General features: G+C 40.3%; 1 protein-coding gene across 1 annotated transcript in view; it reads right to left on the reverse strand.

Moving 5' to 3' along the window:
• Positions 1-21320, reverse strand: part of SLC38A9 (solute carrier family 38 member 9) — a 51580-nt gene that overhangs the window by 12770 nt on the left and 17490 nt on the right. Inside the window, exons 3-11 of the mRNA XM_086628867.1 lie at positions 19828-19960; positions 19146-19267; positions 18933-18996; positions 18724-18817; positions 17600-17770; positions 14943-15002; positions 12514-12711; positions 10506-10613; positions 5730-5836 (exon numbers count right to left, since the gene is read on the reverse strand). Of these exons, the coding sequence (XP_086484993.1) occupies positions 5730-5836; positions 10506-10613; positions 12514-12711; positions 14943-15002; positions 17600-17770; positions 18724-18817; positions 18933-18996; positions 19146-19267; positions 19828-19960 (1057 nt within the window). The remainder of the gene's footprint in view (positions 1-5729; positions 5837-10505; positions 10614-12513; positions 12712-14942; positions 15003-17599; positions 17771-18723; positions 18818-18932; positions 18997-19145; positions 19268-19827; positions 19961-21320) is intronic.

The following is a 21320-nucleotide window of genomic DNA, read 5'->3' on the forward strand; positions in this document are numbered from 1 at the left end:
TCTCATTAGATCACGCACAGCACCAAATTATTAGGACTACAGGGCTTCCAGACAGAATCATATTTACGGCCTCCAGCCAGCTCACTGAGCATGGGCAAAGCTTGCTCACATTTGTGCATGGAAATGTTTCCCTAAGTGTTTCTTCACACTATCTCCTTAACAAAAGAAGCATATCCTATACCTTTGTGGGGTCTTCCGCATGTCCTATACCTTTCTGGGATCTTCCAAGGACATGGTGGTCACTGAGGAACATATAAAATACTAGATTACGAGCTTCAAGAGAAGTCCAGAAGGAAGCCAGTTTTTAGTGAGGGAACTGGAATCTCCTGCTCATTTTGCCAGTGCTTTGGGGTAGAAGATTGATGCCTTTTTCCCCCCATCAGCCTGCAAGAGGCCAACGATATTTCTCATCAGACAACAATACAGTGTTAACCTGTACCCCAGGGTGGCCCTTATGCCCCCAGCTGCTGCACACTTCCAGTTGCAACCCCTTCCTCCTACAGACCAGTTACATGCAGTTGGAAGATGCTTCTCCAGTATTCACTCTACTCACTCTGGTCACTAAGTAAGGACTATCAACCTCCACCAGAGGTTAAGCAACAGCATTTTCTTTAAATTATTCCCAGAGACATGAAAAGTTGTACAGGTTTTTATATAATAGACACATCTTCAAAACACCAGTGCCCGTCCTAAAAGGTGTTTTAGGAATATTAAATTTGAGCATCTGGATTTCTCATAGGTATTTGTGAATAACTTCCATTAACTGCAGGAGCCAGAGATTAATCAGGGTAAGGTGGTTTTGCAAAAAGACAGGGACTCTCACCTCTTGAAGACAAGACATGGACGATTTTTCAAAATACACCCCAGAGCTTCCTAAGGCATATCATCTGACAAGACCTGTTTTCACTTGCTTTACATTTGGTATTCTAGGTGTGTTCCTCATGCATAAAGACAGCATAGTAACTAACAGTTGTTATTTGTACTCAGTTTACATACAAGCTCTAGAACCAACGGTAAAAGTATTTTTATACTGTGACAAGTACTTGCAGTTGCAAGTACTTGTCATGAAATTCTTACTGCTTCCTTTTGACTATGCTTGATTAAGGGTAGATAGCTGGTGTGCTATTACCAGTCCATATTCTTACAGTTTTTAAGGGTGTATGCTTTAATCTGTGTGAAACTAAGTGCTGAGGTGACTTTGATAATGTACTTTTGTAGCACGTAACAACAGACCTTTGTCTTCAGGTGCTGTCATCATACAAATAATATCCAGATTTTGATTTCCATAAGCAACAAGAAAAGAAATAAAGACAACTCAAAAATCTGAATTTATTTTCTCTCAAACATCCATCAGCTCCCTTGCAAACATCTGCTTCTGCGTATAAGAAGGCTATCTTTTATAAGAGTGTGTGTTTGTGTATATAACAGGAACATCTTTTGACTACTGTTTATTACTCTTCAGGAGACCTGGGCTCACTTCCTAAAGACCTTGTCTATAAACACTGTTTGGACAGTGTAATTCCAGATAAAACCAAAGGACACACGGAGAGAGATAAAAGGATTAATTTTAAGTAACAGAGCAATAATAGCCTTTGTCTATTTTAAATTTTATATTAAGATGTTTATATGCAGAATGGACATCACTGGGGTGGAAGCTGCCTAAGCATAAAGAATACAGCAGTCCTTGCACCTAGAGTTTATAATCTAAGATTCAAAGGCAGGAAAAAAATGGTTGAAAGGAGGAAGTATTTGGACAATCAGAGTGTAAGGGAAGTATCAAAGATAACATACAGGTCACAGTCCATAAGGATCGCAGCTTGGCACCTGCCAAGTCCTTGTCAAGTACACCTGAACTAACAGCAGATTTTGAGGTAGAACTTGGACAGACAACATATGTTAGCTGCAGGTACTGCTGACCAGGAGCTTTTCTGGTCAGATGCAGAGAGCAAAGTGTTAAAAGTACCTCCGGAGCAGAAATCAGCCTCCTAACAACACGGTAAGTCTGATAAATTGGGTGGAGCTAACAAAGAAAACTCTGAAAGTACAAGATGTATCATACTCATAGACTAGTATCCAGGTGCAGGCTGGACCTGCGGCACAGGACTGGATGCAGCACAGTGAAGGCTCTGTGGCTCTACAGATATTTCCTATGTGATGCTGAAAAGAACCGGCAACTTTCAGGCCTTATTTTCTCTGTTGCATGCCATGGATAAATGGTTCATTTTTTCCTCAGTACCACAGTGAAAGCTAGTTTGTCAAGTTACTTCTTGGATGGAGAAGCCTCTGTAAGTGCTTCATAATTATTACCACATTAGAACTACCTTTTGATCATCTCATCTCAGATTGGTCACTTTTCAAAAGAGACGCTGCCTCTGTAATATCTCAACAGGACACTGATCTATAGAATCATAGAATGGTTCAGGTTCGAAGGGACCTCAAAGCCTCATCCAACCTGGCCTTGAACGCTTCCAGGGCTGGGGCATCTACAGCTTCTCTGGGCAACCTGTTCCAGTGCTTCACTACCCTCAGAGTGAAGAATTTCTTTCTTAGATCTGATATAAATCTACCCTCTTTCAGTTTAAAGCCATTATCCCTTGTCTTGTCACTACATGCCCTTGTAAAAAGTCCCTCTCCAGCTTTCCTGTAGGCCCCCTTTAGGTACTGGAAGGCTGCTATAAGATCACTCCGGAGCCTTCTCTTCTCCAGGCTGAACAGCCCCAGCTCTCTCAGCCTGTCTTCATAGAAGAGGTGCTCCAGCCCTCGGATCATCTTCGTGGCCCTCCTCTGGTCTTGCTCAAGCAGCTCCATGTCCTTCTTGTGTTGGGGACTCCAGAGCTGAATGCAGTATTTCAGGTGGGGTCTCATGAGAGCAGAGTAGAGGGGCAAAATCACCTCCCTTGACCTGCTGGCCACACTTCTTTGGATGCAGCCCAGGATATAGTTGGCTTTCTGGGCAGCCAGCGCACATTGCCGGCTCATGTTGAGCTTCTCATCCACCAGCACTCCCAAGTCCTCTTCCTCAGGGCTGCTCTCAATCCATTCTCCGCCCAGCCTGTACTATAAAAATGGACTTCACCTGTTCAAGCTTCAAGGGCAAGTGATAACATTTAACAGGATGACAAAAAAGTAGGTCACCAAGATGCATAACGCTGTGCATCATTTTGGCTGGAAAGGGAAACCAAGAGTAGGGCAGCATCACTGGAAGCTCACTTTGTTTACAGGGAATATATAATGTCTCAATATTGCAGAAAAGAGCTATTGTTCTTTGTAAGAACCATTCACAGCTCCATGTCTTCTGCAGATACCATCTGGACAAAAAACACCTCCCTGCTCCGGCCTTTCCCTGAGGTAGGTCCACAAACAATTGCTAAGAGACAACACTAAGCATATTCATGCCTGTAGATCTTGCTCTGGGCTTGTGCAGCATCTGTACAGTTGCTCAGGGAGCCAGATCACAGACGGGAATCAGAAAAAAACAAACCAAACAAACAAAATCACCTTTTTGTGGCTGGGTTAGTTTTCTGTGCAATCGGTTTCCAAATCAGTTGATTGTGCAGTGCACAAAAAGTTACACTGATAAATACAAGGGGGCAGCAGTGGGAGATGGGAACAGGGAGCTCAACTTTGAACTGCAGACTAAGAACCCTGCACAGAGGGCTTCTCTAGGCTGTGCTGCTGACATGTGGCTTACTCCAGTGCACTGGTCTTCTCACACCCACACCACTGTACTGGAACAGCAGCCAGAGGAATCCTCCCTCCATGTGTGTTTTAGCTTTGGGCAGTGATACACATCTGTGACCAGAATGGAAGCTGCTATTGTTTTGCATTTCTGACTCCATAAATGGAATGTTATTGTTTCTCTTACTTTTTTCCACCTCCCCAAAGAGTTGTTCTTATGACCATCAGTTTCAGCAAGTTTTGTTCAAAACTAAAATAGTACTTTTCCAGCTTGCCACTTGCCAAGTTCTGTGCCTTTTCACAGAACTCTGATAGAAGTGACATGGTAACAAGTCGATCCATAAAACAGTGGAGTCTCCATTTGACTCCCCATGATATACTGATATAAGAAAGCATCTTGTTGATGTAAATACATAGGAAAAAATACCCTCAACACCGTACTTATGACAGAAGTTGAGACTCTTACACATACGTAAACATCCCACCTAGTTTAGTGAAATAATCACAAAACAGTCAGCTCAAGAGCATCGGTGCCTCATTAACACTTGCAAAGCACTTTGAGATCTAGGGGAAAGGCTCCTGTACTGCTACAAACAGGGGAGGAAATCTCTAGCCAAATAAAACTTCCAGAAGAACTATCCACAGATTTGGTTTCCTATTACAAACCTTTCCTGCCATACTTAAAGGTGCTCTTTCCATGCAATTTGAACACTTCTAGAATGTGAGAGTCTTGTCCAGGGCTTGGGATCCACGCTAGAGCTGACTTGGAACTTCAACCTAAGCTCCAGGAAGGGCATTTAGAAAAGCCAATTCAAATGCAGGCAGCAGTTTCTTCCTCCTTAACACAGGAAAGGCAAGCTTTGCTCCGATGTAAATGGAGGACGAAAAGCCACAGGAAAGGTACTGAAGGTGTCATGAAGGCATTAGGGCTCCTCTGCATACAGAGCTGATTGCTGGAGTGACCATGCCTTTAGAATTTGAAAGCTGCAGCTAAAGAGAAAGAGAAATCTTGCCCTTTTCCGCATTGCAAGATCTTCTTAAGAAAACTGAGAAGAAACTTAGTTTTCTTTCTCCAGAGCTCCACTAACCCTCTCTTTAATTGTTCAACTATTTTCAGAAATGCCCATAAACTTCAAGAAGCCTTCCTGGAGGAAAATTCATGACTCCTTTGCAGAGGTGGTCACTCGCAAGCTGGCCTTGGTTCACAGAGACAAAAAAGTAGCTATGCAAATTACTAAAGCAAAAGGTCACACTGCATTGGCGCATAATCCGCACTTCACCTCTGAATAATCTAGTTACCTCTAGAGCTAAGATTTTAATGAAGCTGGACAAGAATCCTGGAAAGTAGGGAGGAAAAAAAAAAATCAAAATACAGTAAAAATGTACTCCAGGACTCTAACTGTGAATCAGGTTTACTCCATTTTGAATTTTAGAACCGGAAGATATTAAGAAAGAATACAGTTCCATCTAGATGAGCAGCACATAACTTTTTCAAGGGCAGAGGACCAGTCCGAAGGCTACATATCACAATGGTTCCCAATCTAGGCTTCAACTTTGAGGATTTCCTAAATAGGGTCAGAATTCCCTATGAACTTTGTCTTTGATTGTGACACACAACTACTGAAGCAACTCTGAGAAAAAATAACATCTAGACTTCAATATTATTGTTCAGGACACTGCTAAAATCAGTCCCGTGCCGAATATTCTCCAGCATTTTCCATTCTAAAATTGGTCAGTTTTTCTAGATTCTTACAACATTGTCAAGCCTTCTGCCTCTTGTGTATAATTTAGCCATTTAGTACCAGCCTGACCACGAATCAGTCTGAGATGATCCTCAAGACTTTCATTTGAATAAATTTGTAATGCATCTGTTACCCTTTGGTAGACAGTGAAAAGTATGTATAACCGGTTTCTTATCAGATCACAAAAGTGAGTTACAGTTTCTGAAGCTATTACAGTCCCTGGACCGATTCCAAGAGAAGCAGACAGGAAAAATTAGGGTCACCAGGCAATCTAGATACAAATCAGCAGAGTCTTGTGAAATTACTTACATTGTTTTCTTGATTCCTGTTATTTTGAAGAAGTGTGATGACACAATTGTGGATGAAGAAGGCAAGTGTCAGAACCCCTGTGAGCTGAGGGAACAGAACTCTAAACTCTAAGGGAGGATAAAATAAGTGTCAGTAACTTAGTTCTTTGAAATAAACAATGCCAAAATGCAGAGGACTTACAGCACTGTGGAGTCTACTGGCAGAAACATGAACCTCCACATTGAAATGGGACAATCTCGCTTATCTTTGACGATAGCCAACACAGGTATTTAATCAGGAAGTACAAAATCCACCATACTATATAACACAGTCTAGCAAAGTTTCTTGAGGGACCACAACCATCAAAAGATTATTAGGTTAACCGGGGATTTACACATAGAAACTTTTCTGCTTCTCAACAGTTTAACTGGAAAGTATTTTTGAGGCAGGAATTGATTGCAGTGAGGCTGTGTATCTATTGGCCCCTGAACAGGGAGACGGGGAGAAGGAATCATTTGCTCTGTGAGCATCTTTTGTTGTTAAGAAGTCACTTATGCTACTGGGGGAAAAATGACATCTGCACATATTTAAGAGGTTATGCTCACAAACTAGGGCATAAAGAAATGCAGAGCAACTTCTTGTCTTATCATGCACCTTACAGCATCTATGAAAAATTTACTTATTTTTTTGTCTCCATGGGAATAGCATTGTTGTTCTTCTTTTAATACTTGAAGGATTGTGTTCACAAGATGGTGTTTCTGGAAGTGCTGCAACTGGTCTAGGAATTCACTAGCGTGTAACATCATTAAAGCACCATCTTTGCTGGTATTAGGTAAGGATACATGTACTCTTTAGAGTGTTAACAGCAATTAGAGATCCGTGACCTAGCTCTGCTTCTGGAAAGCATCCAGCAACATAGCAAAACACTCATCAGAGGCTCGGAAACCCTTACAGATCAAACCACAGAGAGGTCCATGCAAACACATTTAAACCAGATTTCTCTAAAGTGCTATGAAGTGAGCAAAGTAAACACACCCCACGCAATTAATAAAGGGCTCATCCAGGTTGAGAGAATATGCCTTCCCTGGATTCACTGTATCTTCAATACCGAACTAGCATGAAGCACTACTGACAGAATTCAGAGTGCAAGTGACTTTTGGGTTTGTTTTCCATCCACTACTTTAATCTCAATAATAAAAATCAAACAGCAGTTCTCCCATCACTACAACAATCAGCAGTAGCTGGATTTATAAGCATTAGCTACATGTTTTGTCTATCTCCTAGCATATTGCCAAAACAACTGAACTACTGAGTGCTCCACTTCTTAGTGACACGTGTCATGCTGTAACTCATTTTACCCTAGGACTGCTTAGTAGATCTTGGAGTTAAACTTCAAGATGCTTAACACCTGATTTCGTAGGCTTAGGCTGGTTTTAAGTTTACATGGATTTGTTAGTGAACCATAGTTTGGGCTAATTTTCTCCTGCACTCTCAGGAAGACTGTAGATATGAAGCCATGTGAGTATTTGAAGACTGCTGGGACAGTTCAGGTTAAAAACCATGTTTTGATGCTCACAATGGAGAAAGACCAAAGATTGTGGTCCATCTACTGACTGAGCAGCACATGCTTGACTATCACTTCTTCTTACAGATAGCATTAAGAGTAACACCATACGAAATAAATCAGGTTATTAACACAGATACTAATCATCCAGTGCTTTGAAATCCAAATTATTACACTGGAAACAAAAGCAGTTTGTTAGTCCAAAAATTCTGCCTAGAAGTAAATGCAGTGATGGAGGAAAACAGACAGCATAGATAGCATTGTTACAGAACTACCTACATCCATCTATAAATTTGTACTTTTGCTGCAGAAGTCAGGAGGATTCTTAGGGAATTAGGATGATAATCCAGTTCATCCTCAAAGCATCTGGTTTGTTCTTGCACACAGTCACACTCAGCAAAAATTGCCTGGCTTTGAAGACTCAGTCAGAAAGGACAGTAATATTTTTTTTCTTGGTGACATGACCAAGCTGAAGAAGCTGTTTTACGTAGCCTTTCACTTGTTTCTTCTCATTCAGATCTTGAAATGGTGTTATGAATACACGGCTGAGATGAGGAAGGAATGACATTCAGCAGTTAGGAAAAATGAACAAGCAGATTTGATGCTAGAGGCTGAGGGGTGGAGGAGGGGAATACTAGGTTTTGAGCAGACCTCTTTGCCAAACATACATAAGATATGCTAGCTGAGCTGTTCATTCTGCTTATAATTGTGCCAGACTCGATTTCAGTTCAACTAGAGAGCTGAATCAACCCAAAGAGGGTGAGAAGAAGACAAAGAAGAGGTAGCTGCAGAACCACGGCAACTGTGATATGAACACACTTAAATCAGCTGCATTTCACATCAGTAACTTTACTCAACTAACTGCTATCTGTAGCTTACTCACTGAGTTGTTGCTCTTGTTGCCACAGTGCATCACCATGATTCCACAAATTAGATCAGGTTCTGTTAGAAACACAGAACAACTCTAGTGTTTTCATTTTTATCTCTGTCTTGCTACAGTTAACTCAAAATCCATCCTAATGTTTTAAATTATCCTTTGTTTTCTGCTTTAATTCTACGTTATTGGACCTAACAATAGTTTGCAACCTATATGTAAAACTGTTAGTACAGTGCTTATTGTGACTAGACAATTAAAAACGCACAAACCCACAAAAGAAACTCTGAGAAGGTCTATATCTCTGAATTTTGCTTAAGTAAATAACTTTTAAAGAAGGACAGTATACGCTTGTTTCTAAGAACAGGAGTAGTGATACAATTCAATAGTACAGGACAGCTCCTTGGAGCTAACTGGTCATATGATTTTTCCCGTGGTAAAGGATAGGGAAAAAAACAGCTAAGACCTAACCCAGATCTCTCACTCCAAGCCTCCTAAAACAAGAAAGTGATCTCTTTATACTATCTAGTCATGCAATACCACTGTTTATGACTGTGACATCTCACACAGTAATTTGTACCAGTAATTTAGAAAGAACAAACAGCCACCAAAACAACATTCAAGAAATAAAAGAAACATATTGAAGAGCTAACAGGTGTGGAAAAGAGAAGAGCTATGACAATGGGCTAATGTCACAGTTAGATTGGGAAGTACAGGAAAATGGTACTCGTAAATTATGGTGAATGAGCTATTTCATTTAAGCAAGACAAGTGTGTGGAAAACTCACAGCACCTTTACCAGTCAATCTGTCTACAGTTTGTCATTTGTAACTGCTACTGAAATCGACGTGATCAGAAAATAGTGCAGCTAGAACTTACTATAATATAGGTGAAACAGTATTATAGGTTCGAGACCATCTAAAGAACCTGAAGGTGGACAAGTACATAGGACCAGACGAGGTGCATCCGCGGGTCCTGAGGGAACTGGCAGATGAAGTTGCTAAGCCACTATCCATTATATTTCACAAGTCGTGGCAGTCTGGGGAAGTTCCCAGTGACTGGAAAAGGGGAAACATAGCCCCTGTTTTTAAAAAGAGAAAAAAAGAAGACCCAGGGAACTACAGGTCAGTCAGTCTCACCTCTGTGCCCAGCAAGATCATGGAGCAGATCCTCCTGGTGACTACGCTGAGGCACATGGAAAATAAGAAGGTGATTGGTGACAGCCAACATGGCTTCACTAAGGGCAAATCCTGCCTGACTAATTTGGTGACCTTCTATGATGAGGTTACAGCATTGGTGGATAAGGGAAGAGCAACTGACATCATCTACCTGGACTTATCCAAAGCATTTGATACTGTCCCACACAACATCCTTGTCTCTAAACTGGAGAGACATGGATTTGACAGATGGACCACTCGATGGATAAGGAATTGGCTAGATGGTCACTCAACATGAGCCAGCAATGTGTGCTTGCAGCTCAGAAAGCCAACCATATCCTGGGCTGCATCCAAGGAAGCGTGGCCAGCAGGTCGAGGGAGGTGATTCTGCCCCTCTACTCTGCTCTTGGGAGACCCCCCACCTGGAATACTGCATTCAGCTCTGACACAAGAAGGACATGGAGCAGCTGGAGCGAGTCCAGAGGAGGGCCAGGAAGATGATCTGAGGGCTGGAGCACCTCTCCTCTGCTGGAGAGAGTTGAGGCTGTTCAGCCTGGAGAAGAGAAGGCTCTGGGGTGATCTTATAGCAGCCTTCCAGTACTTAAAGGGGGCCTACAGGAAAGCTAGAGAGGGACTTTTTACAAGAGCATGTAGTGACAAGACAAGGGATAATGGCTTTAAACTGGAAGAGGGTAGATTTATATCACATCTAAGAAAGAAATTCTTCACTCTGAAGGTGGTGAAGCACTGGAACAGGTTGCCCAGAGAAGCTGCAGGTGCCCCATCCCTGGAAGTGTTCAAGGCCAGGTTGGATGAGGCTTTGAGCAACCTGGTGTAGTGGAGGGTTTCCCTGCCCATGGCAGGGGGGTTGGAACTAGATGATCTTTGAGGTCCCTTCCAACCTGAACCATTCTATGATTCTATAGCGAGCTCCCTGTCACAGGATACACATTGGAGATGCCTCTGATGAGCACTCCTCCTCTTCTCCACAGTGTTGATACTGATCCCTGACAAGGGATTCCTTGTTACTTTGTCACAAGGGATCCTTTATAAGCCTCTATATGCTATAGCAGACAGCATTTCCTTACTTTACTTATACCACAGAGGTGTTAAAAGGTAAATGAGAAAGTCATTCATGAATGGCTTTAAAAAACCTTAACCTCATCATACGTATGCTTCATTACTGCATTTTAACTATCTTACCTGGCACAAAAAAATCGTCCTCTGTAAACCAGTTGTATTCTAAATGAATTCCCAGACGAGCAGCCTTTACAGTTACCAGAAAAACTAAGTAGACAACTGAAACTGTACCTAGAAAAGACAAGAGTCAAACAAACACCATGAGGAAGGAGAAAGTATTTGTGCTGTGTTTTATTCTTGTTCCATCCAAGTAGTTACCAGTAGCCTAAACACTTAGGGCTCATATTCATCCTTAAAAACACAGGCTAGGTTTAATTTTTCATTCTCCTTATCTTTTTCATAGGTCAGAGAGAAACAATAATACACTTGCACCCAATGCAAGCTTTCAACATATTTAATGTTCTCCAGAAGCTGCACTAGTGGCAGTGGAAGTGTACCCTGTAATCCCTGCTGCTGGGCAGGTAGGGAGTTCTCTAGGCAGTTAACAGATCAGTTCTAGCTTTAGCTGCCAGGATTTTAACCTAACATGAAACAAAGTTGGCCACAGCAGTGCAGCTATTACAACACCCATTCAGTCATTGAATTTGCAAACCAAACGGCCCAATGAGATATAAACATTTACTGCAACTGTGAACTTTACACTAGGAGCTAGATAATGACATTTGATCGCTACTGATTTAAACCTTGTCTTGATCATAACCTTGGATAATCTTGATCACGACACTGGATTTGCACTCCATCTCATTGTTTCAGAGGTGCCCAGCAATACTCTGCAGAGCTAGAGGACTACAGGTGAGACAGGGAAGGGTATAAATGCCTGGATGTGTCTGCATGTGAGATGGAAAGCACATGATCTTGGCTTCTGCCATTTGAAAGAGATAAGGGGAGAATAATAACTAAAAGTTGAAGGAAACTGTGCAACAGTAATTAGGGCTACTTTTGTAACCTCCTGACCAATAACACTGCTGGTCACCAGAGCATAGGCTATGAGTAAGTAAAGACAAAGAAACAGCATTTTACAGTTTAGGATACAGATTCAAGTAAGACATTGTTTCACTCTAGCAATATCTCCAAGGTTAAAAAATAAATTGAAGAAATTATCATTTGATTACATGGAGCATAGTCACAGAATGAGGAAGACAAAAGGTTCTGTACTTGAGGATCACCTTAACAGCTAAAGTATTCTGTAGTTTCCTAATGGTTTAGCTTTCTGTAGGTGCAAAGATTAATTAAAGTGCTCTATTAAGATTTATTTCAGCTTCGCAAAAATTGCCTTCCACTTTTTTCTTATCCTATTGTTCAAGGCTTACAAAAATTAAGGCACCTTCAAACAGCTTCTGAATTACTCAATCTGCTGAAGTTATGAGAAATTTCGTATTTTAATCTTCAGATTCTCAAATAAAAAAAATAGTTGCACATGATAATGTGCTTATTTTAAAAGCAGACACAGTTGCGGCTAGATCTTACTTGATAAAGTATTTTCTTATCCCTAACGTTATATCTACTCTATGTTAAAACCTTCCTTTTTACACAGAAGCACTATTACTTACCCAAGTGCCTGTGTTGTATTTTCGAATCACAGAATTGCTTAGGTTGGAAAAGACCTTTAAGATCATCAAGTTGAACTGCCTTAATTATTGCTCTCTACAATTCCTTGACAGGAGGTTGTAGCAAGGTGGGTGTCGGTCTCTTCTTCCAGTAACAAGCCATAGGACAAGAGGAAACAGCCTCAAGTTGTGCCAAGGGAGGTTTAGATTGGATATTAGGAAAAATTTCTTCACTGAAAGGGTTATCAAGCATTGGAACAGCCTGCCCAGGGAAGTGGTTGAGTCACCATCCCTGGAGGTATTTAAAAGATGTGCAGACACGGCACTTAGGGACATGGTTTAGTGGTGGACAGGGCAGTGCTGGGTTAGCAGTTGGACTTTACAATCTTAAAGGCCTTTTCCAACCTAAATGATTCTATGATTTTATTCTATGATTTTATAATTCTACTCATTGGAAAAGCTTTCTCTGTTTTCTACCCATTTATCCACGATGAACCAATGCTTTAATAGTATTTGTTACTTACCTAGGACATTAAACTTTGCAAAGAAGGATGGAGACTTCAGATTTAGCAGGGGCAGAAGAACAGCTATCAGGTAAAACGGTACTGTGTGTGATTTGTTCCACCACTCCTCGAAGAGTTCAAAACCTGTATTGTTGCCGGAGGAGAATATCACGCTCCTGTTCTGTGGTGGGTGACCACTAGCAGCACTTGGACAAACGACTGGAAAAAAGGAAAATAAAAATAGCCCTAGATGAAAAGGAGTTTCACTTGCACAGAATCTTTACAGTCAAGATCCTAGAATTTCTGTAAAGTATTCTACCTATGGCGAAGGGGACCACTCAAAAGCAATGTCTGACAAGTCAGTTCCTAACTTCTAGTTGTGTTTTTATCAAGAGTTCAGTGCTAAGATTTCACTGCTAGGCACCCTGCACTCACTCTAAGCTGAGAAGTGCTACAGTTCTTTCAGCTGAGCACAACAAAGACGCAAATCTGTCTGAAGTCTGAGCAGTGGCATAGGGTCAGCCTTCAAGGTCACATACGTATCATTAGGTGTGTTCAGCGCCTACATGCACCTGCTGGAATCAAGTCATAGCAACACACCTCTGCATCTGGCTGAGTATTTAGCACTGTAATCTGTCCCTGCACACTTCAGTAAGATCATATGAACCAAGATGCAAGTGCACCTGTGTACAGAAGAGCCTGTATTACTGTACGTTGCCCTGGGAACGCACAGACTAAAGATGACAAGAAAGCTACTGTAACGATTGTCAAGTCTAAAACTCATGCAACAAACCAAAACACCCTGTCATGTTGGTGCCGTGCCAGGTCCAAGTACATCACTGCTAGAGAACACAACAGAAGCAATTTAAGATATGCACCCATAACTCTACCAAAAGGGAACATCATACTCCTGTTACGCAGAGGCTGATCAATGGCAGCCCCTAAACAAGTGACTAGAACAAAACCAGCCAAATAAAAAGATCCCTTGATAAAAACGAATTTATTTGATTTTCGTTAGTATCAGCATTTCCTTCTAATACATGCCTACAAAGTTATGTGTTGAAATATGAACCCGTCTTATTGTTCTCATAATGTCTTATTTTAAATTTTGGCATCCCACAATACTTGATAGCCTCCTTCCCACATTGGCCACATGCGTGTTCTGTTACAAAGGCAAAGGTACAGAGAGTGTTCTGTCAAATTTCTTGAGACACCATTATGTTACCTTACTTCCAATTTTCTCATTTGCTTTCTCTCCACTGCTTATAAGAGCATTGTTTCACAGAACTTGAAAAATGCTTTTGTTCTCACTGATCTCCTTGGTAGCCCTGAATGCCCTGCCAAGAGTCATTTGAACATCTGGCAGCCCTTAATTTTATGAAGCAGCTGCTTTAAATCTTCCAGTTGCTGAAGGATGCTGTGCAATACTGTTGTCTACTTTGTCTCCAAGTTATATCCCCTGCTGTACAAGAGTGGGACAGAACAGCAGAAGCAGGAGAGAGCACTACCGCAGCTATTGGTGCCCTGCCAGTAAGGACTGTAGGAGAAATATGATTCAACAAGAGCTCAAATGCAAATCAACTGGTTTTCAGAATTATTTCTCAACTCCTTTGCCTGACTCCAAACAGCTGCTCCCCAGAAACATGGCTGCAGCTAGTGTGACACACAGTCTGGCCAGTACTGAAATGTTTCCCCATTCCCATAAGCACCCAGGACAGAGAAAATGTTCTGCTTCATAAGAAAGAACTACGCATTCAGTTACTACATGTAGGCAGGAAGATCAGAGACTAACGATGCCTAACTCTTGCCTTCGTTCTACATTATTCTGCCTACTTAAGAACTCCCAACAGATCTATCTTCATATTTGAATGCAGTTTCTTCCCTTAATTGTGCAAATGTCAGACTCTCCGCAAAATGCAACCAGACAACTCACATTGCCTGACACTTTCTCCTTTTTGCACTCAGCATCATTAAAGCTGTTTACAGCACTTTTTTAAGTCAGAATGTTGCTGCAGAGGTGGCGAGGAGCAAAGATGCCCCAGCCAAGAGTTCAAACACTGAACAGATCTGATGTGCCTCAATTTTAGGGTGTGAAAGTTACAACTCCTTAAGGCAATTCCTTAGTGTGCAAATACTGTTAAGAGGTCCAACATTCATGGTTTTAAGGAGGATTTATCTGGGTATACACAAACTTGCAATTTGCTTTTTAATCTTTATCTCCACTCCCACTTTCTTTTCTTTTTCCCCAATTATTAAGCTTTTCAAGCATGCGGATATTTGTGGAAGTACAAGTCTCACGTAGAAAACTACAGTTTTCTTAAAAACAGGTAGTTAGAACTCACCATATAAAGTTTATAACTGGAATGAGGTTAGGCATGAAAACATGGCGATTTGCCTTTAAACACCATCCCCTCAGAACAGGAAACACAATACTATTCAGTACTTCTTACCTTTGCTACTTCCATTTGTGCCAGGAACAATATCTGTTACATTAATGCCATGAACAAAGTCTGAAAAGAAAAAGAAAAATCTTACTATCAGTGTCCCAAACTTGCTATTAGGCTTTTATCCGTTGACTTGATTAAAATAAGCAAAGAAATATTTCGGAAAATATCAGAGACGTGATACAGCAGCTTGCACTACCCCCAACCCTAAGTGGATATTTTAAAACTTTCTTTTAGAAGAGCTTGAAAGTAGCCCCTCACCACACTTTCTTCTCAGCAGCCCTGTCCATTTATGAAGTTCCCAAGACTCTTCTCCAAGCTGCTCATTCCTGTTCCCCCAGCACACCTCGACTTGTCCCAGCTCCTCTGTCTGTATGTTGTACAATAGGTTAGTGAGGAGACTTAAAAGCTTTAAAGGAAGCTAAAAACCAGCTTCTTTCGGGACAGAAAAAAGTGCATGCCATCATATCCTTAGTCCAGACGGTATTATAGGGAAAAACCTTGCCCTACTCATTTTTCTAATCTTTTTTTCAGAAGAGGCTCTGTGGGATGCTTTTTCCATGTTGTATTTTAACGAAAGGCATCTCTGGAAAAAGGTTTAAGTCTCACTCTCCACAATCATCTCTAGTAGTATTTTGTTTCCAGTACACTCCTGTGCTACTTTACAGCTCTACCACACCAGATATTTTCAAGTTTCTGCAGCTCCACCAGTATGAGAGTACTGGGACAGCAGTTTTCTTACATTTGTGTGTATATATATATATATACACACACACACAGAAAAGGCCCATAAGCTTGGAAATTTAATTAGTGTGTCTTTAGTTAAAATTTGCTTCTGCTGCACATGGAAGTATTAAGCACACAGAAAATCAACCAGTGCAGTAAGCCTCAGACTTTTTAAATGCAATTAACATCAGCTTGTTTCTCATAAAGAAAGCAGAAAGTCTTGTGGGAAGAAAACTATTTTTTTTTTTTTTCATTTTGATTTATGACACCCTGAATCACAATTGAGTTTCTCCTACTTGCTGATATCAGTTTAGTGTATACAAAAATCAGAATTAAAATTTAATTCAGTCACCACCTTCTCAATTCATTGTTCTGTGTTGCTACTTACAAAAAAGTACCTAGTGTGAAGCCATCAAAAGAACTGATAGCTCTTACAGAATTAAAGCACTTTAAAATTAACTATAGATGGATAGCCAATTTATGCTTCCTCTGTACTTAAAAAGTGTTTTGGGACTAGCAATTGCATTAGTGGATTTACTTCTGTTTCCTAAAACAAAAACAAAACAAAAGCATGGGATACTGTTAAAAATAAAAAGACAGGATATGATACTTGGCTTACAGTTCTTGCATTCTTTGCATACTACTAATTTCTAGACCATCCTCCCTTAGGAAATCAGGTTGTTCCCACCTAAATTGTGTCTGCATATTTTTAAAAAAGTCATCTGAATGTACTAGAATTAAATATAGTCGCCTGCTTAGAATAACTTAGAAACGCATGGCTGTAAGATGCCATTGTGTCAAACCTACATCCTATTACCCATTTTATAACTTAGTAATTAAGTAGCCACAATGAAAGTTAGGACAAAGAATCCAATGATTAGTATTATCACAGAGCAAACAACTTAAACAAGAACCCCTGGCAAACATAGGTAAATGATAAAATAACATGCCAATCTCGGGGGAAAAGCAGGATTTTTTTTCCTAGAAAAGGAACTGTTTTGCTCATTCTGAAGTTTGCTTATTAGAATCGGAGTTATTTGGGTTAGAATAATTTAGAATTAAAGTGCTAACCTTATCAAAAAAACGTAAAATGAAATGGCCTTAACAATATAGGAATAAGGTCAGCTGTAAAATACACCAGTCATTTACCAATAAAGTAAAGTATGTCCTTCAGGGATGGTGGGAACTCTAATTAAACATTGTTTAAGAGGTATAGGTGTCTATGCTGCTGTTTGCCTCAGAGATTTGTTAATTACCTTCAAAATAGAAACTCTTAAATCTTAGTTGTGCTATTCAACGCTATGAGTCAGATTTTCAAAGCCCAGTTCCATCATTTATTCCCACAACTCTACATACCTAATTGATTGTATCCACAAAAGCTTGTGTGTCTGTGCACGTACAAACGTGTAAATAACTCTTATGTTTTCTTTTGTAGCAATGCCAGTCTAACAATCATCCTTTCACTGTGCTACAGTTCATCGTTCCTTCAGGGACACTTGCAGACACTTTCTATATGGTAGCACTGTGTGCTTGTCGAAATCTAGAATGATTCCTCTTTTCATTAACCTGTTATATGACTGTTCAAATAGTTACACCTAGGCAAACACAGGGGGAGTGAAAATACAAGGTGGAAACAAGGAACCAGGTTTGGGTTGTTTAAACTACACCATGAAACCTCATTACTGACATGCAAATCAGTTAATTGGTATTTTGTCTTTGATTAAAACCACACTTGAAGAGAGAGATTCAGAAACTGGCTTTGAAAACATGCGTGAGTGTGCTCATAGCTCCACACAGTTGCTTATTCTCACTTGACCTTTCATGCAAAGTAACAGAAAAATCAAGATTAAGCAAAATGGACAATCCTTTTTTGGTTTGAAGCAGTCTTGATCTTTCCACAAGATAGCTGTAAAAGTGAACCAAAACTGTATACTTACTGTATATAAACTTTCCTGTATTGAACAGAAAGTTGGACATAAGCACCCAGTAAACAACCATGGCTCCAACCAGCGATACCATAGAAAACAAGAGGCTTGACCATTGACCAAAGGATCCAAAGTAATACTTGCAAACATCTGGGAATTCCCAGTTTGAGGTATCTATTAAAGCTGAAGAAGATACAAAAACCAGAAACATATCTAAACAAAATGTTATATTAGAGTCAGTAGAAATTTTCATGACAGCATTTGTTCTTGTTTCAGAATATTCTGATTCAAACTCACAGTGCTTCCAAGGGCTAAGAAGATTGCTCTTAACTGTAAAGTGCAATACTCATTAGGTGTTTTGACTGAAGGAGCTTGAAGAAGCAGACCCTTTTATTATGTTCGTATTACTACTTCGAGTACTTTCAGAAGCACTGGAATAAGACATGGTGGCAAAAACACAGCCATGCATTTGCAGCTAAAGCCTTTTGCAGGAGTAGGCCAGACCACAAATTAGTCCTCAACAATGCCCTGAAATTAGCTGTCACAAGCTGGATGTCTTAACTACCTTTATTTGGACAAGTGAGGGGTTAGTTTATGCATAAAAGCACCAACTACAAGAGGTGTAAGATGAGTTTTGAAGTACAAAAGTACATTCTAAGTAGAACCACTGTCAGTGAGGCAATTGTCCATAAATTGCTTCCAACACAGAACATACACAAATATTAGGGTAGCATAGGCATACAACACAAGTGGATGCAGCTACAGCCCACACTGTTCCACTGTGGAACGTGATCAGAAATACATGTAGAGAACTGCACAGTGCTTGTAGAGAAGAAGTGAAGCCTCTAACTCCATAAGTCCCCAAACGCTTCGTAAGTGAACATCTGAAACCTTGCTTGCTAAGAGCTTGGGTTTGGCTATAACACTTCGGTTGCAAAGAACTAATAAGGGAAGACAGACATTTAGGTTACAGAGCTTAGATCCAGACTAAAGTAGGAAGATGTTCGAAGGAACAGCTTTTATTTACAGGTCGGGTCTAACATGTAGTAAAGATACAGACAAGCTAAGAATCTATTAGATCTCTGTATTTCACAATTAATGGAAACATTTGCACTATGAAGCTTTGTATCTCTTACGTATCGTTTTCCGGGATTTCACAACTCTGTAGCAGCAATAAAGAGTCAAAATGCCCATCAGTAAGATGAGAATGATTCCAGAAGTAAAGCCTGCCTGTTAAGAAGGAGAAATACAGCTTACTTGCTTTATCAATAATGCTTCAGAAAAATGAAGAGCGAACCATGTTGCCAAAAGCATTTTCATACGAATATATTTTTCATAGTTTTACCTGTTTTATTCCCCATGGGATACTTAATATAGATGTTCCCATCATTGTATTCCATATCATAAATCTGGGAAGAAAAGAAAAAAAGACAGTGACTAATTTAAGGAGCACTATTCCTTCATACTGTTCTCTTAGCTACAATAGTTATGCATACAATACAGAATATTTAATAATAATGTATTTTCTGGCTAATATATGGCAAGGTGCTTAACATACATTGTCACTATACTGGAGTTTTTACCATAGCCATCTGTGCAACTGTCAACTTTAAAAGCAGTTCCTAATGGACTGTACACATAGATTTCATCAGGAGCTGGAAGTACATGATCAGGAGCAACCTAATGAATGGATAAAGAACAAGACTTATTAGTAACACCAAAGTAACAATTATTCCAAATACAGCAAGCCAACTGTTGTAAATCACAAAATATTTCCATAAAAAGCGCATTTTTTTCTTAAAAAAAAGAAAAGAAAAAAGGCTGGACTATATTAATTTTCTCTCCATGAAAAAAGTTTATAGATTTTTCTTCTGCAAAATGTCTGTAACATACTATGCACAGATCATGCTGGTTCGATCACTGCGGCTGACCACTGCTTAAATCCTCTTATAGATGGAGAGAAATGAGTACGCACATCTAGGCAGCCTGGACCACTGTTACAAAATTCAAGCTGTTTTTATGTTTTCTCTGGATGACGAAGGCATTGCACAAGAAGTCAATCACAACTTGTGATAACACAAGACCTTGTTAAGGCACTCAGCTACTAGATATTTACTTCAAAGCAAGCTGCAGAGCGATTCTCCCCCTACCTTTATCTGCGCTTCTTTTGTAAACCTAGGCTGTGGAAGACTCAACATGCCAGAGACAGCTCAGCTAATCTGACTCTGTCTTTGCCTTACCAATGCCCTGTCTGCAGGAGACGTGAGCCTGCTATAGTAATGAATCCGCTTATTCATTGCTGAAGCTTCATCAGTGACTCTTTGCATGTCATCATTCACACTGACTATGTTTGTAGGCTCCACATGAAATGGTCTAAAGGAGGAAAAAAAAAAAACAGAAAGGAGAAATCTTTAAGACCCTAGAACACAAGAGCTAACATACAACTCAGAGAACAGTATAGCATCCCTCAGGATGAGTGTGGTGTTTACCGACAGAAAGCAAATGCAAAAACATCACTGCCATGAGGGAAGCTGCCATCCACAGAAGAACCACGTGTTTACACCATCCACATTAAAATGGCTTCTTGCCCAGATTCTGCGGGGCAACCTAACATGAAAACTCAAACCTAATATCCAGTCTATTAGTTCTCAACAATGAGTCACACAAGAACTACATGTTAATAAGCTTGGCCAAGCTTATTAGTGCTTACAACTGGTGTTGCTACAACTAGTGATGAGGAACAGAGGTAGAAACAGAAAGCATGAGAATGCAGAAGCAAAAAGACGACAGAGAGAAAGAGAGGAATGAGCAGTCGTAATGACCACTACCTATGAAAAAGCTAGGAACTAATAATTTAGCCAAAAACACTGTATGAAATTGTGTTTAATGGAGAAAGAACCAATCCTAACTAAGTCCACGTGCTCATACTATTTTTAAGCCAACACGACTGGGAACGGAATTTGTCACAGAAGAGGGAACAAGAGATGTCCATTTGTAGTTCTGAAGTACTTCACAACTTCCCTTCAGATTTTATCGGGGTAATCATGGAGAACAGGACTGTCAGCATCAGAAGTCCTACATCTCTCACACAGAGGTGCACAGAACACAGGTGGTCGCCCTTCCCTCTTCCTCAGCTGAGTCAGACTGCAGGCATGGTCACCACCACTAAAGGAGAAAGCAGCCACACCACACGCCCTGTGTTTTCTCTGTAGGTACACAGCAGTCAAGAGTGAAAACTGCTCCTAAAGTCACAACACAACATAAACCTAGATTCATGCAAGACGCGTTACCAGAGATATGCAACCTAATCAAGATATTGCAGAGATTTTTTCTTTAAATCAAGTATAATTTACTTCTATACAGGCACACTACGCTACTGCTTAAATGTGACATTCACTCCTAGCACTGACAGGCTCATTTCTCAAACAAGGGAGAGAATACTGGTGACCTCTAAGTCTTGATACACGGTTTGGCGTTTTTTCCCTTTCACAAATGCTTTCAATTCCTAAGCGATCTCAACAGCTTTCTGATCTTCTCCTTCTTCCAGGTTGATACTTAAATCACTTGGAAACAAGAACCACCCCAAAACTGGAACCCACAAAAGTACAGATCACACCAAGTTTCAGGCTACCAAGAGCAGAAATTAGGTCAGCAATAAATTCACACCATTTTTCCTGTAATATGAGCAAAGTCTATTTGAATTGAGTGTTTTTCAATCCCCATTTCTGGCTCA

Source organism: Tauraco erythrolophus, chromosome Z (assembly GCF_009769465.1).
Source record: "Tauraco erythrolophus isolate bTauEry1 chromosome Z, bTauEry1.pri, whole genome shotgun sequence".
NCBI classification, from domain to species: domain Eukaryota; kingdom Metazoa; phylum Chordata; class Aves; order Musophagiformes; family Musophagidae; genus Tauraco; species Tauraco erythrolophus.